Source organism: Manacus candei, unplaced genomic scaffold, assembly GCF_025592945.1.
Source record: "Manacus candei isolate 608988 ecotype Guabito, Panama unplaced genomic scaffold, ASM2559294v1 h1tg000009l, whole genome shotgun sequence".
NCBI classification, from domain to species: domain Eukaryota; kingdom Metazoa; phylum Chordata; class Aves; order Passeriformes; family Pipridae; genus Manacus; species Manacus candei.
Window position 1 is genome coordinate 5,425,120 of NW_026138057.1, and position 17,098 is coordinate 5,442,217.

The 17,098-nt window shown below is 39.3% G+C and overlaps 1 protein-coding gene across 1 annotated transcript; it reads left to right on the forward strand.

Annotated features, from left to right (window-relative positions):
• The first annotated feature begins 666 nt into the window (after positions 1 to 666).
• CAT (catalase) lies at positions 667 to 16,289 on the forward strand. Its single transcript, XM_051776788.1, has 13 exons — positions 667 to 956; positions 5,027 to 5,198; positions 6,112 to 6,222; positions 7,528 to 7,658; positions 8,305 to 8,409; positions 8,830 to 8,955; positions 9,408 to 9,599; positions 10,473 to 10,625; positions 11,424 to 11,562; positions 12,885 to 13,015; positions 13,528 to 13,635; positions 14,097 to 14,183; positions 14,604 to 16,289. Exons 1-13 carry the CDS (start codon positions 891 to 893, stop codon positions 14,667 to 14,669), a joined length of 1,587 nt encoding a protein of 528 aa, XP_051632748.1. The 5' UTR covers positions 667 to 890; the 3' UTR covers positions 14,670 to 16,289.
• Positions 16,290 to 17,098: the final 809 nt, after the last annotated feature.

Genomic DNA, 17,098 nt, shown 5'->3' on the forward strand with positions numbered 1-17,098 from the left:
TATCAGCTGTGGTACATGAATTAGGCACAAAGCCAGATCCCCTTTAGCGTTACCAGTGCCTAATGGGAGAACAGTATTTATCTCATGATTCGTAAGCATAACTACATTATTAATTCAAAAGTGGGTTTTTTTAAGGGTATACATTCAGAGTTCTAAAGAAATACTCTTTACTATTGGGCACATACGATTATTACCAGTGTTAATGTATGACCTGTACCTCGTTTAAGGTACAAGAGCGAGCCTTTATATAGCTACACATTTATATAGTTTGTATAGTTGTATTTGGTCACTTTGATTTTGCAGTTTACAAACATCTTTTTCCTGCCGAAACCAACCCTGCCTCTGAAACTCCGTAAGCAAGTGCAGCCTTCACAGCGCCCTGAGCCTGTAATTTCTTAACAACACCTCCACCCTCAGCGGCTGTAGAAAGCTCCGGCATCTCAAAATTTAAATCCGAGCCGAAAAAAAGTACTTTCACAGCTCCGTATTAGTTAATTACACCGCAGCAAGGGAACGCCGCGGCCCCACCGCCCTCTCGGGGCGAGGCGGCGGGCGGTGCCTCGCAGGGTCTGATTGACGTGCCTGCTGGCCAATCACAGATCGATCTGGCAGCTGGCGGCGATTCTATTGGCTGAGAGGGTAGCGGGGGGCGGGCGCAGTGCCGGGGGTAGGAGCCGTGCGCGGGTTGCCTCCCGCTACCCGCTGGTGCTGCGGGTCCCCGAGGGTGACACTGTGACACGGTGACAGGGCGGTGACAAGGCGGCAGAGCGACCTCTCCGGCGCTGCCTCCTCGCTGGGCGCGAGCGCAGCCCCTCTGCTCCTGCTTTCCCGCAGCTCCCGCTTCCCTCCTCGCCGCCCTTCCTGCCTCGGGGGTCGCCCGCGATCGCAAAATGGCCGACGGGCGGGACGACGCCGCGGACCAGCTGAAGCAGTGGAAGAGCCACCGGGGCTCGCAGGTACTCGCCGGCACAGCCCGTTCCTCGCATCCCCGGGGGGAGCGGGCGAGCCCTGGAGCCGGAGGGTGCAGAGCCCGAGGCGTTCCGGGGGATGCGGGGCTCGCTGTGCGCGGGTGTCCCCGGGACACCGCCGGCGGGCGAGGCGCCCTCGCCCCGTTCCGCCCTCGCCCCCACGGGCTGGGGCCGTGCCCGGGAACAGCAGGCGCACGGAGGGCCGCGGAGCTGCCAGCTGGCCCCGAGCGATAAGGGCGGTCAGCGCTGCCTGGCCCCGGCATATTCCTTAGGCAGTAGTGGGGCTGCTCTGCGCCCAGGCCGGCAGGTCCTTGGGCAGAGATGTTGTTAATTTTTCTCGTCTCAAGTCAGATGCTTGCATTTCAGTTTGCTGTCACATTGGTAGAACCCAGTGAAATTGTAACCAGGGAATAACATAAAAGATAAAGTGTGTTCAGCGGTATGTGGGGACTTGCTGACCAGGTTGAAGTGAATTTTTTAGGAAAAAGTTCTTCCCTGAGAGGGTGGTGAGTCACTAGCACAGGTTGCCAGAGAAACTGTGGCTGCCCCATCCCTGGAAGTGTCCAAGGTTGGACGGCTCTTGACCAGCAACCTGGGATAGTGGAAGGTGTCACTGCCCATTATAGGGGGTTGGAAGTAAAGGGTCCTTTCCAACTCAAACCATTCTGGGATTCTGTGAAGTGAATTGACTGAAATCATAAGAACATGTAACCAACAGCATGGCACTCAGCCTTCTGAAGATACAGAATATTTCCAAAATATTTGGGTAAATATATAAATGCTGTAAGACTTGATTTCCCTCATTCTTCATCAAATCACCGTGACAGTTTCTGTATGTATTTTCTGACAGAAATGTGTATATTCCATTAAATACTCTTCCTGCTGGTTTTACTAAGCAGAAATCTTACAAGATGGAAGTGGATGCCTCAGTTCCCGCTGGCTATATCTATTAAGTCATCTTAATATTATTTTATTCTTCTCACTTCTAAAAGGTGCTGTGTGAGAACTACCTGCTGAATTGTGACTTCATCAAGCCCCAGTGTGTGTCATAATGGCTCCTTTTTATCCATGAGTAATACTTTTTGTAAGGATGTCGGCTTTTCTGTACCATAGCAGCATTTGAAAACAGGCCAAGGTTAATTTGAAGGTTTGGGAGGCAACCCATAGTCTGTGTTGCATAAGGAGTCATGAGACTTTAAGATAGAAAGTAGGTAGGACTTATTAGAATTTTAAAGTGAGTTGTATAAGGTACAAAGTATCAGTAATGCCTGGAAGTGTGTACTTTGATGTGTGGTGTTTACAACAGCAGTGACTAAAATTCTTCTGGCTTTGTTTCCCTTCTTTCTGTCATGGCAGGTTGGTGCTGTAATGAAATACAAATGCAGATTCATGAGTTCTTGTCATTTAAGGTTTGGACTGTATGCAGCTCCCAACCATATGAAAATACAGGCATCAAACAAGCTCAAGCCCAAAAGTAGTGTGAGAATTCTTCTTACAACTACTGTGTGGTTCTTTTCCTCTCCCTTCACACTGATAGAACTTATTTTGTGTGCTCCACAGGTTATCCTGAAACCAAAGTGAATATATCCTACCATTACAAAAGTAAATATTTTCAAATTCTAATGAGAATGGTAGAAAGGACCTTTCAGAAAGTCTACTTGCATAAACAAAAGAGACTGTACAGCCACAAAGCTGTTAATTTTTTTTATAGTCTTAGTTTCAACAAGCTGTGGTTTTAGCAACTACTTCTAGTAGTCCTAAATGTGATCATTAGAGATGAAGTGGGTTTTAGACCTGTTGAGCTGGGAAGGGCTGCGTTACCTCTTCAAACCTTCACTCTTTGTGGCATGGCTTACAACTAATATTCAAAGGTTTTTTCTACCCTTAAGATAATCTCACAGATATTTTAAAGGCACAGGTGAATCAAAAAGTCTCTTTAAGACTAAGGATACATTTCCTCCTCCATTCTGTCTTATACCAAGCTGTTGCAAGGTCTTTGCAGAGGAAAAGCTCATAGATGTAGTATATGCATTATAGTTCTGCCTCTGTGTGTTTAAACCTACTGGGCTGCTTAGAATTGATGAAGAATTCTGAGGTAGCGAGAGCTCTAATTCCACAGAATTTTTCTATGTTTCTCTGTGGACTGAGTGAAACTTGGTTGATGCTTCAAGATGACATACTCTTGCATATTTCCATTGACAAACCGTAGATAATGTTTTGATTTAAGCAGATGTTGCTTTGACTTACGATACTTTAAATACAGGAAAGTTCCCATTTCAGCTTTAAGTTTCTGAGCATCATGTGCCTGTTTGTTATACGTTGTCTTTTTAAATGTTTGTGCACATTTCAGTGTAGGTGAGAATTCCAGGCATCCTGAAGGAATTGAATTTATGCTTATGTCTTTATGCTAATGAAGTGGTGAATGAAGAATAAAGAACTTGGATATTTTGGGAATGCAAGCTAGCTGAAGGAGTGTGTGTTGCATATTAGCAAGAATGTAGTGGAAATGCAGTTATCCTGTCAAATGTCTTTTATGTGGTTATTCAGGTACCTGAGCTAAACAAAGTGTCTGTAGCTCCCTGTATTCTCTGCCTCATCCGGAGCTCTGGGCGTGGATGTGAATAATTGTTCTTTCCCTGCCTTTGGGGGTTGCCTCTTGGGGAAAAAAAGAAGTCTTCCATCAGAATTTTGTCTGTTTACCGTAATTAAACCCCTTAAAGCAGAACTTCCCTTGTCAGTGTGAAAATTGGAACCCCCTGAGTAGCTGATAAAAAAGTGAAGGCTTTTCTCCTCAAGAGTTGCTTTTTCCTTCTCTTCACCATCCCTTTCCATCTTTAGAACTTTAAAAGAAGGAGAACTAGTTATGAGGGGCTGAGTTTATGCTGGTGTGTCCTGTGGTCCAGGTAGGGTGGTGTGGATAGAGAGCCCATATGGATTCGTGGCAGTTTAGTGCAATGTGTGACTGGGTTTAGTGTTAATCTGTGACTTGGGTATTTGAACTCACGCCGTTGCAAACTTTTATTTTCTTTCCTTTGTACTAACTTCTGTTCTTCTGAGTCCTTTATATGCACTGTACTGGCTCTTGACAACAAATGTACTCCAGGAAGAACTGGCACCTGTGACCATCAGGTCTCTGGAGCTGATGGACCTTTCTTGCTGTGTTTTCTGCAGTACCCAGTAATATAGGAGTATTGCCTTAGAGGATTAATTGTATGACCCCATATGTGATGCAGAGAAAGTCCTTTCCACTAGGATTTTTTATGAGAAAATAGGAGTACACTCAATTGCGGTGCTACAGAGTTCCAGCAGGTGTTTCTTGAAGTTTCTTGGAGATTTTTTCAGTTACAGGATCATTCCTGCTGCTGCTCTAAGTAGCCTATAAAAACCTTAAACTCTTAAGTTAAGGTGTGAAAGGGAGGGGAAAAGGATGAGTGTGGGTTATCTTGGGCAGTTTCTTTATAGACAATAACAATGTTAGAAAAAAAAGAAAAGCTATGATTGCTGTCATTTTGACAGGACATTTCCTGGCAGTAGGGCTTGTGTTGATCTTGGTCCTTCCATGGTTCAGGAGTCAGAATGATGATTCCTCAGGTGTTCCTGTTATTTTCCATAGCTCTTCCACACCAATAGTAATCACAGATACCCCCTTTTATTCTTTATGCTGTGTGACTGTAGCTCTTTCCTTATGCCTCTGTCCCTGTACTGACATTACTTCCTCCTTCCTCTCCTTTCTTCCTTATTACTTTCCAGCAGCTTTTTTAGCTTTCTCTTCACATCCCAAATTTTTCTTGAAGCAAGATTAATAGTCTCAACAAGTGATATTTCTGAACCATGGAAAACATTCTTGGATTATACATGATTTGGACTCTTGTTCTTAAATAGCCTCAGACACAGCACTGGGATGCAGTTGACACATGTCTTTTCTGTAACTACTTCCAGAAACTTAAGTCATTTTGTCATATACTTGTTCATGTGACATGTAATGGTTGAACAGTCTGCACATTGTGTGATTAAAACACAGAGGGCTGAGTGTGATATTGACTGTCCCCTGCTTTCAGAAACCAGATGTCTTGACCACTGGTGCTGGGAACCCCATAGCGGATAAGCTGAATATTCTGACGGTGGGGCCACGTGGACCTCTCCTTGTCCAAGATGTTGTTTTCACTGATGAGATGGCTCATTTTGACAGAGAGAGGATTCCTGAAAGAGTTGTGCATGCAAAAGGGGCAGGTATGTTTAAACCTACGTATTTTCTTTGTGTAGAATTAGAGTTAAAAGCTTTGCAGGTAACACGTAGATTGTGACAATAAATTACATTATGTTATCTATAATTTAGTGTTATCAGTTATAATAAATCTATATGAACAACAGTGCTAGGGCCTGGTTTAAAAAAAATCTCAGTGCCAAAACTTGAAGCACTGAAAAATTGTTTAAAAAAATTAAGTAGAAAAAATGTAGTTATTTGATTTTTACTGCATTTTCTGCAATCTCTGCTTCCTCTGCTTGTTCTTCCATAGTATCCCATTCCTCTGGAAGGGGAAACCTATCATCTCTATTTTAATGTTTGTTTTCATGTTATTTAATAGAGAATCTTGGCTTTGTCTTCCAATGTATCTGTCTGCCAAAGCAAGCTGATGATATAATATTTAATTTAAAACCCTAAATAATTTAAAAATTTATTATTAATCTTAGAAGGGTAGAACTATCACCTCTGATTTTTGTTATGTGTTGCCTTAGAAGGAGCAGCATATGAATTTATAACATGGGAAAAGTTGCTCTGTGGGAGTGGAAAAAGTTTTGTTACTTCATCCAGCTTGCAAGTGGACCAAAAATTCTGCAACACATAGCAGGATTAAAGAAATAATAAAGATAAATACACAGATCATGGCAGAAGAGCATCTTCTGTACTGCTACTGGGAGCTGTTAACAATCAGTTAAGGAGCAGAGAGGGAGCACTGTGCAAATAGAGTGTTAAGTTTCATTTTGTGAAAATAGATGGAGTGCTTAGTGCATGGAAATGAACTGTGTTTAAACTGCTGTATGTTTGCTTTTGGCTTGAAGTTGTATGTTGGACCACAGTAGAATAACAGATGAGTGGAACGAAGGTACCTAGAGCTGATCTTTTGGAATTCCTGTTCTTCAGGAGCCTTTGGCTATTTTGAAGTCACTCATGATATCACCCAGTATTGCAAGGCAAAAGTGTTTGAGCACGTTGGGAAAAGAACTCCTCTTGCTATTCGATTCTCCACTGTTGGTAAGACTTTAAAATTACTGTGTACCCTCTCCTATGTGTGCCTTGGTTCCTGTGAGAGCAGTATGGAGCGCTTAAAGTAGTTTCAAATGCTTTTTGCTAACCCAGTCCTCCTCTGAATTTAAATTAATTTAAATTAATTAATTAAATGAATCGTGTGTAAGACCTTCAGCACCTTCTGCCTCTTTCTGTCAGAGCTCTCAGGAGACACTTTTCTGACTGAAATGCGAGAGGGAGGGTGACCTGCACTGTTTTTTTCTAACAGAAAATCTACTTTGTTTCTGGTTGGATCAAAATCAACACTTGCACACTGCAGCTTAACACTTGGAAGTTAAATACTTGTAATCTCTTATGCCCTGGGAATGTTTCGGGGATGAACGATGTAACCTAAATACTGGGCAAAGGAAAAGAAACAATCTTCCAGAAATAAACTCCAATTTTTTTAAAGAGTTGAATACGTAAACTAGCAAAATCTTAAATGCTATAAGCTAAAACATGCATTTAGATCAATATCTTGTCTGATAGAAAAAAAATTATAATTCATAATGTGTATGTTACTACTTTATCTATATTTAAAAGAAATCCTAATGAGGATTTGGTTCTGTAAGTATTGGAGAGAAAAAAGTAGTTCAAGAAGGCTGTGTCAGCAAAAATTAAGGGGTCCTGATAGAGAGTAAAGACATGGAGCTGAGTTTGACTTTCCCTTCCTCTTCCCCTTCCCCCTGTTTGAACACGTTCTGTAGAAGACAGTTTTTATAATGAGAGGATGAGTGTCCTGCTTATTTCATCAGGATGTTCTGAACACTTCTGGAACACTTCTGCTCAGCTGTTGTGCTTGGCACTTCTGCCCTGGTAGAATTTACCCATTGAAAACTCTGTCCTGGATGAAGCAGGAGGAATTTAAAGGATTACAATCCTTCCATAATATTTTATTAGTCACGCTGGTTAGATTGCTACCTTCTACATGAGAGCTTTAACACTGGGATTTGATGCACAGAAACAAATGTGCCTTTAGATGATTCAGCCTTATAATCTGATGATGTCTCTGTTAGTGATAATGCAGATTCCACTCTGAATTGGTTCATGTGGATGTACTTGTTTTTCTTTCTTTTAACTTTAATGTTCGGGTGGGTTTCTGTTCGCACTTTGAAGTACTGTTAAAAATATGCCTAAAATTCCTTGGTATAGAAAAGACTTCAATGCCCTTTTAGGATATTATGGCCTAATTTCAAGTTATATGGGGTTTTGCTTACAATTTGTATGCATTTCCCCTCCTAAGACTTCTGTATGTCCATGTGTTTCTTCAAGCTGGAGAAGCTGGGTCAGCTGATACAGTTCGTGACCCTCGAGGCTTTGCAATGAAATTCTACACAGAAGATGGGAATTGGGATCTTGTGGGAAATAATACTCCCATCTTCTTTATTCGGGATGCAATCCTGGTAAGCACCAGGGATGAGGGTACTTTGGGAAAGACTCCAAAAGTTCATTCACATCTTATTCTTGCCTCACTGAGAAGTAAAACCTGTTAAACTTTGTTACATGCTCTGAACATTTTTGACTTGAAAAGATGTTACTAAAAAAAAGTGAATTTGAGAACTAATGGTTGATTACTTATGCGATTTCATACTTTTCACTCTAAATTTTCACTTTAAAACCTTCTTGCAAATTCTTTGTATTAAGTCTGATTTTTTTTGTCTTTTAGTAAGCTTAATAGCTCTTTGTAAGATGGTTTCTAGTGTCTTTGCATTTGTTTATAAGTCAGATCAGATACTCAGTAAAGTTTCACAGATTTGAAAAGATTTACCTCTCACCTTATCCATCACAGAATGAAAACAGACTTTATCTCTGAGCAACCTGTTTACCCTAATTGTAAATGCTTGACTTTACCCTAATTTTGCAGTTACATTTGTGAATGAATTGGTTGCAGGAGGGATGTGACAGTAGAAGATTTTTCTTACAGCTTTGTCTCAGTTTTCAATATGCTGTTCTTTCATTGTGACACATATTGAAAAATTGTTTGTCTTGTTCTTGATCTCATATAATTTCCTTTTTTTTTTTTTCCTCCTCCACTTCTGGACAAATTAGTTTCCATCCTTTATCCATAGCCAAAAGAGGAACCCTCAGACTCATTTGAAGGATCCAGACATGGTGTGGGACTTCTGGAGTCTTCGCCCTGAGTCTTTGCATCAAGTGAGCTTCTCCTTTGACTTTATTTAGTAAAATCATGCTATGAAGCATGTTTTTAACTATCTCTTCTCCATGTTTGATCTAGAAGTCTATGTAGTCTTAGTTATATTTGTAATTTAAATTATCCGTGCTTACCTGTTCCATGCTTATGGGGAAGATCATAACATTACCACGAGGTTTATGTCTACTTCTTGTGGGCATAAAACTTCACATAGGTTTAATTCCCAGTTTTCCTTTGTGCAAAACCAAAGCAGTTTTTTCATTAGCACTCTTAAAACTTAAACTGGAAATTCCTCAAGGAATTCCTAACATTAACATAACTTCCAGTGATATAGATTAATGCAATAAACAAACTTAGTCTTGAATGATCACTTTATCTTTGATCTGATGAGCCCTTTAATATTGTTTCATCCTTCACTTTAGGTGTCTTTCCTGTTCAGTGATCGTGGAATTCCCGATGGTTATCGCCACATGAATGGATATGGATCACATACTTTTAAACTGGTTAATGCTGAGGGAAGAGCAGTTTATTGCAAATTCCATGCCAAGGTATTGATCTTTTCTTTTTTTTTTCCATTTATATATTAGAGCTATATACCATGTTGGATTAAAACCATAGAAGTGTTCAGTGACTTTTCAAGTTTAAATCAGAGACAACTTTTTAGTGCTTGGACTCAAAAGGTGTGTGGTGTCCTTGTTTAATATCAGTAGCATACCTTTAATCAATATAGTGGGTCATTGTTCTTGCTAACACAGCAGTCATTTACTAGACTATAAAGAACTCTTCTTTGGGGAACTGTTTCTTGTTGTTGGAGCACTATCAATGAACTGATTTTTATTTGAAAGGCAACTGTTGAATGTACTGTAAATCTGAACTCAAATTGTTGCAAGTTGGAACATGGGCAGTCTCACTCTTGGATTACAAATCTTGTTAAAATTCATTCTGATTAATGATTTCTGTAATACTTTGTAACTGGTGCTGTTGCTTTTATTGCTTTTAGACTGACCAGGGCATCAAAAACCTCTCTGTAGAAGAAGCAGGAAGACTGGCTTCTACTGATCCTGACTATGCCATACGTGATCTTTACAACGCCATTGCCAAGGGGGACTATCCCTCATGGTCTTTCTACATTCAAGTTATGACCTTTGAAGAAGCAGAGAAGTTTCCATTTAATCCTTTTGATGTAACTAAGGTATATCTGATCCTGTTGTGAATATTCCATTTCAACTGGTTTAAGAAAGGTCAGGAGATAACGTAGCAAGTGCCAGAACCAAGCTTATCTGTAAAAAAAGTGTAACAGTTTCTGTGGAGTAGCACTGTTCTCTTACTAGTTCCTATCAATAAAGTTAGTCTGGCCTTTTTATTCTTCCCTTCTAGTTTTTAAGTGTACTCTTCATTATATAGCCATGATGAGTCATATTCTGGAGATGAAATTGCGGTGATGTTGTATCTGATGTTACTCTTCCTCAGTGAAATAGGGATAGGGCTTGATTCCAGAACTGGATATCACTTCAGAATTGTGATCTCAGATCAGAGGGTCACACCCTGAGCTCTGTTGGTCTAATTTTGTCAGACTTCCAATAGCTGTTCCTAGGAATGGCCTGTTGGAAAATCCTCACAAAAACTTGTACTACTCTTTTTTCCCCTCTAATATTGCTCTCCCCAAATGGCTGAAGACTTTTTGAACTTGAAAATAATGGCTCAAGTGACAAAGACAAGGCCAGTTAAGCTAGTTAAGCATTTTGAAGTAGCTGAAAACAATTGTGCCACCAGTTCCACCTACGAGGTGCATTCCTAGGCAGTTTTTCAAGCCCCTGCGGGTATTTGATTTAAGTACTCAAGAGCTGAGATTATCCTGGGATGATGAAATAAGTTGCATTAATACTCTGTATTAGTTGCAAAAGACTTCTTAAAATAAGACATTTCTCAATGTTTGTTAGCAAAAAAGAAATGCAGTAATGAATTTTCTCAATCAGGGCTTAAATCAGGCAAACGCTGCCTGGCAATTAAGCTAGATAATACTATAATAATGTTGGTTTTAATGTATGTGTGTTATGTCTTATAGGTTTGGCCACATGGTGACTATCCTCTCCAACCTGTGGGGAAGCTGGTCTTGAACAGGAATCCTGTAAACTACTTTGCAGAGGTGGAACAGATGGCATATGATCCAAGCAACATGCCACCTGGGATTGAACCTAGCCCTGATAAAATGCTGCAGGTAAACTGCAATGTGTATGAGATTTGACCTGGTGAGCATTGTTTGCTTTGCTGTTTATGAAAACATTCCTATCCCTGTTCGTGTAGCAGCAGTAAACCTGATGGATCAAAAGCAAATGATTTTTTTATTTATTTTTTCTGTGGTGGTGGTTTATTGATCACCATTTGATGTGCTCATGCAGAATTGAAATATAAAGAGAACAGGACAGAACTAAAGGAAGAGAAAATCTGGACTTTAGAGGGCATCTGCAACAATTACCAAAGTTGTCAGTCTGGGATGGATGAAGCCATGGCAGCAATGCACATTTATTCATGTTTTTACAGCATTTCTCAGAATTCTAAATTCTTATGAGTAAGAGGTGAACTTTGGTGCTCTAAAATACAGATATAACTAATTCCTGATACAAACCGCAAGACTATTCTTTAGGAGTAGTATCGGATTTCTTACAGCTCACAGCATTTGATAAGGCTCGTTGCAGTCATCGATGTTTGCATGCTATGGTTTTTCAGATTAAATCCAAATTGTTATTTCAAATTATATCTGTGGAAACAAGAAGGTATTTTGACAGTTTTAGCTGGATAAACCCTTGAACTATCATGCAGTTCTTTTTTTGCCTCTCTTCACTCCCTCAAACTTCATAGTCAGAGTTAGTCTGTTGTCTTGGTATCTGTATGTCACCAGAACTGCTGAAGGTTCAGTTCAGTAAATAATGCATTTAAAAATAAATGAAGTAGTGTTCAATGCTTTGAATTGACATGTACCACTGCAGTGATCTCTTTTCTGTTTATGATATTTTAGGGACGTCTGTTTGCATACCCTGACACTCACAGACACCGCCTGGGCCCAAATTATCTCCAGATCCCTGTGAACTGCCCCTTCAGAGCCCGTGTGGCCAATTACCAGAGGGATGGACCAATGACTGTTACTGACAACCAAGGTAGGCATGCAAGTACCTTTCAGTGTAATGACACTTATGCATGGACTGCAGAATTCTTTTCTGTTCACTTCTCGAGCTTCAGAATTCCCAGCCTTCACCACTCCTATTTGTGCATCCACTCTATCTCTTGTCAGTCTTGTACAAGTTTTGAGAATCAAAACTTCCTGTAAAACAGAAGTTTGATTGGGTAGATTACAGAATGTATTATCTACATGTGTTTTTTTAAGACTCTAAAGAAGCTCATGGATGTTTCTGACACAACTTAGGCTTGTTTCCAGTAGTTGATAACGCTTAAATATAAGTGGTTTTCAAATCGATGTGTGTAACTTCTGCTTTCTAAAAAAAGACTAAATTATTCATTTTGTAAGCAAAGGGGGGGCAGGGGGAAGGAAGCTTTTGGTACCTGAAAATTAGAATGTTTGTCATCTTTACACACTTGTTATGATGGGTGTATATCTCTGCTTTTAATCCAGGAAAGGAGACTTCAGATGTTTGGATACGGGATGGGGAGTTTGTTTAAACGTATAACAACCAAGTGAAGCTTAAGATGTCTTTAAAAACTTAACAAATAGGCCTTTAAGAGAAAGGGGGATTGCAGAACACCTGCAGTAAAATTCATTCAGTATTGTTTGTCCCTAGTTATGTTCCTTTAAAGACTTCTAGAAACATGTCTGTTAAAGGGGTTTAATTGAAAAAGTTCTAAATTAATTATTTGAAATGAAGAAACATGTCAGAGAAATATTTTTACAGAAGTTAATTACTACCTCTTTGTTTCTACTTCTAGGCAAAATCTAATCTAAAAATAATAGAGGTGGGCTAAATGTCTTTGAGAAATCTGTATTTGAATCTGTTAAATTTAAAAACACTTTCTTATGCTCAGTCCACTTCATTGAACTGCTTTGCTTTTCTGATTTCCAAGAGATTGCGACAGGCAAGAGTGAAAATGGAATGTAACTTTCCCTCTGTTGAGCAGCTCACGGCCTGTCAGTGTTTGCCCAATAGTGACAGTTTTACACCTGAGAGTAAACAAGGATATACTTAAGCTGTGGCTCATGCCAAAATATGTATTCCCTTGGGCTGGGGATTCTGACACCTGCTGAGGGAGGAGAAGGAAATATTTGAAAAACAAGAGAACAGCCGCTCTTGGCCAGGAACAGATAATAAGTTCATTTTTATGCAGTTCTGTACGTTTGTGTTTAAAATACACCCTCTGTATAGGGAAGCTTATGTTCTAAGCAAAGAACATTGTCTTCTGGCTTAATCTGAGAGTGCTGGCATCTGATTGTTTTGGCTTTTGGGGGGTTGTTTTTATTTGTTTTCAGGTGGTGCCCCAAATTATTACCCCAATAGCTTTACTGGTCCAGAAGATCAGCCCCAGCTTAAGGAGAGCCGAATGTTCGTTTCAGGGGACGTGCAGCGCTACAACAGTGCCAATGAGGACAATGTGACTCAGGTGTGGGGCATGGAAGGACAGGATGGGTTTACAGGGTGACTTTAAAGGATATTAATAGTGTCGTGCAGACGTAGCTCCTTTCTGAAGCATCTGGGCTGAGCTGAAGGTCTCCAAACAGCACAGTTCCATGAATAACTGAATTTTTGCTGGCAGGACAATTAGTGAATTGTCCCAGACCTTTGCCATCCATATTTTGGGCATCAATATATAAAAGGCTGCGACGTGACTTCTTGCCAGTAGTATCTGCAGATACACAAACTAGAGTGTGTCATGCTGTGATCCTCAATTCCTGAATTAGATCCTAACAGCAATATTTGTTTTCATTAATTCCATAAGCAACAATTAGTTCAAGTTAGAACCAGAAGGAATTGGTAGCAGGTTTGCCAAAGGAAAACCCTCACAGGTTGGTTGCCTTTTGAGTTTTAAGTATTTTGAGTGTTTTGAGTATTTTCTAACTGCTTGCTTTTGGGAATTTCCAAATAACCCCTTTTTTTTTTTTTTCCAATGGCAAGGTACGGGAATTCTACCTCAAAGTGCTGAATGAGGCAGAACGCCAAAGGCTCTGTAAAAACATTGCTGAGCACCTGAAGGATGCACAACTCTTCATCCAGAAACGAGCTGTAAGTGGCCTCTTTGGTTTTTAGCCTTGGCTCTTTATTCCAGGTTTTCTTCCAGTCCAGTAATTTTGTCAAAATGGCAACATGCTTATGGAAAAGAAGATCAGGAATTCTCTGAGAAGGCTGGATTTCTTCTTACACAGGAATTCTCAATACAGATGTACCTATTTACATAACATAAATAACATACAACATGTTAAAATAACCTTTTCCTGGTGGGAAGAATAGGGTAGATATTGAACATTTAGGATGTATTTAGCTTGGTGCTTAAAAAATCAGATGACTACCAGTGTAATGTTTAGCTCTAAACAAGGAAAAGGCAGTGAGGGCCAGGAAGGGAACTCCTTTTCGTCCTTATGATACAAGTACTGCTTGTAAACTACAGAGCAGAAACATGCTAAAGAATATGTTTGAAATGGAGGAAAAAATTCCTGTTGCCTTCTCTGTTCTGTCTTCCTGTTTAGGTGAAAAACTTCACTGACGTTCATCCTAACTATGGTGCCTGTGTCCAGGCTTTGCTGGACAAGTACAATGCTGAGAGTGGGAAAAAGGTATGGTCATGATTTTTGTAGCTGATTTTTGATTGACTGTGAATTCTTTTGGCTTCTCTTGTAAATCCAGTGAAGTGAGAAATTGGTTCTGATTCCCATTTGATTTGAAGGCCAGAAGTCAGTGGATGTAGAATTACAAAATAAGGAAACATCACTCTAATAACACTCAATTAAATGTTGATTAACCAATGATGTGCAATTACTTTGTGTCAACTGGGGTTTGTAAGGCTTCTGGAAAATAACTGTATGTGATCTGTGATGTGTTCAGGTTAATTACCCCCTCTTTGTAATGGTAATGAAGCATTTCCACAAGCCTTTCCTGGGCTCAGTGCTTGCTCCAAGGAGCCACAGCATTGACTCAAGTACTCATTTTTTCTCTGAAGTTCTCTAATTTTAATGGAAGTGTTGTGTTATTTTTAGGATGTGATTAGGACATACACACAGTCCGCGTCTCGTATGTCTGTCAAGGAAAGATCCAACTTGTAAAACATCCTGCAGAGATTTGCTTTAGGAATTTTGCATCCCTGCAACTGCACAGGAACCAGTTGAACACGTTCATGAATGTAGCAGATCTTGGCCCAAACACAGGAGTGTTCTAAGTTGTGATTTACTGAGCTTCCAAGTGCTTTTATCTGTATTGGAAACCAGGTGACACGAGCTAATGATCCCCTCAATAGTGCCTTTCAACACGAGTGCTTTACTGTTTGATATGGTGTTTTTAAAGGCAATTCATGGTTAGAAATTCTCTTCTAATCAAAATACTATCTAATTTTGTTGTGTCAAACTTTCCTGGCTAAATCACACAGTAGGATTTCTATAATGACACTGTGATTGTCCTCATGGATAAACTTGTAATGTTAAAAAATTGATGTTGCTCAATTATTTCTTATAAAATAGTTATCTGTATGTATTTGTAAATGCATCCTTTAAATTTCAGTTTTGGCCTTCCAAAGGTAAAATGTTATGCAGTAGTTTGAGTAAAATGTTGGTATGTCTCATTCCTTATGGTAGAAATGAAGTTAACTACAAAATTTAATCTGAATATAGGTAAATTTTATCCCAATATGTGTTTTAAGATAATCTTTGCTTGCTAATGCTTGGTTGGGATATAACTGACATAGGGGACATAGGAAAGGTTATTTTCTTATTCCATACACTGTCCAAGAAATTTGATTCCATCTTAAAGTCCTTTCAGTCACAGGGAGGTAAATTGTTCTTTCTAATCTGTAAGAAATTAAATAGAAAAATATAAATATGCCACCTGTTTGACAGATTAACCTCCAAATGCACAAATATTTTTAACTTGGCTGAATTCAAGCTCAGGGCCTTTCAAAATTATTCCAAATGGTTCCTGAAGTTCTGTTGTTTTACTGCAATAATCTGATATTGCTATTTCTGAATCAAGCCAGAGCTAGTTTTCAGAATAAGACTTTAAATTGGAATGTTCTTATGAATGTAGGTATCTAGAAAATATGTATAAAACCTTAATTTAGGCATGTTTAATGTTACCTAATATAATCAGTGTCCAAGGTAAATACAAAGCATTTCAGAGCCCAGCTACTAATACTTAACTCAGACAAATGTGATAAAAACATCAAATCATGGCAGTTTGGAGGTGATTTTTTCAATATTCAGTGCACTTTTGGGTCTGTCTTGAGTTGTATTTTGAATAGCATTATTTCCTGATTTGACATTTAAGTGGGAATTCCCAGAAGTGATGGCAGATAGATAAAGAAAAGTACATACTAAGTGCTGTCCCAATAAATTAGAAAGCTATTAATTAAAATTAAGTAGAAAGCTACTTTTTCTGCAGCTCAGTGATCTACTAATATATAGTGTTAAATTATCTGGGATAGAGGTGCAGTAAAATAATATGAACTGATAACCTATTGTATTCTGGTATTCCATTGGATTTTTACCTGATCAGGCAGGTGGGAGCTGTGAAAGAGCTATGTGATTAGGTGGGAATATTTCTTGCTGGAACATTGAATCCTAATGAGTTTTGGAAAAGAGTAAACAAGGCCTAATCTTCTTAATTTTGGTTGTGTCTGCTAAGTGAATTTTATTGTTGTCTTTTGCTTCTGAAATAAACTGAATTTAAAAATCTCTTGGCTACATGTTTTCTGTGAAAATGTCTTCAAATACTGTGTTTTAATCTAGGAAGTTCATAACTTCATCAGCTTTTTTTGGAGATGGTGCAGAAGCTGTTGAAGTTCTGGGTAATTGGTATCAGTTTCCAAATGTAGTTATTTTGTTCCTAAATCCCTACTTTTTCTTTCCCAGGTAAGGAACTGTGTCTTGTTGTACATTGTGAAGTATCAGACCATGCCCATAAATTATCATTATTAATAAATTCTTCTGTAATTTAGAGTAGTTTAGTAATTAGGCTAAAATTTGGACGGTGTCAAGTTAAAAAAGAAAATCAAGCACCAGGGAATGAGGAACAGAGAGGAAACACCTTGTGCAGTGATGAGGAGACATGGAATGGGCTGGGTAGGTTGTATGTACCTTTTGCAGCTGCCTTTGTTCTGAAAACTCACATTTCAACTACACAGTTGTGCTTAAATAACCTGTGTTATGCTGCTAAACTGACCATGACGTGTGTCACACAGAAAACTTGGCTTTTTCAGAAGGTGCTGAGAGGGTTGGGCAACACTGGAAGAACAATAATGCTGTTTCTTCAAACAAATGAGACAACAAATCCATTTACAGCTACTTACTGTGAGAATTATCGACTGTTGACATGGCACAATCTCACTCGTGTTTTGATTTTGTGTTTTATTCAATTAAAATCAAACATTGCTTTGACAGGTTGTGTCACTACAATTTTCAGGGATCTATAGAGGAGAATTTCTCAGTGTTTTCTTATTACAGTTTTATTTCGGATGCTCATCTGTAACAGTGGAATTGATAAT

What these genes read in the sequence shown, in the direction of transcription:
- CAT (XM_051776788.1), top strand. Translation starts at nt 891, where the DNA reads ATGGCCGACGGGCGGGACGACGCCGCGGACCAGCTGAAGCAGTGGAAG. An exon ending in AGAGCCACCGGGGCTCGCAG is followed by an intron (nt 957 to 5,026) that starts GTACTCGCCGGC and finishes CCCTGCTTTCAG; the next exon opens with AAACCAGATGTCTTGACCAC. An exon ending in TATTCGATTCTCCACTGTTG is followed by an intron (nt 6,223 to 7,527) that starts GTAAGACTTTAA and finishes TGTTTCTTCAAG; the next exon opens with CTGGAGAAGCTGGGTCAGCT.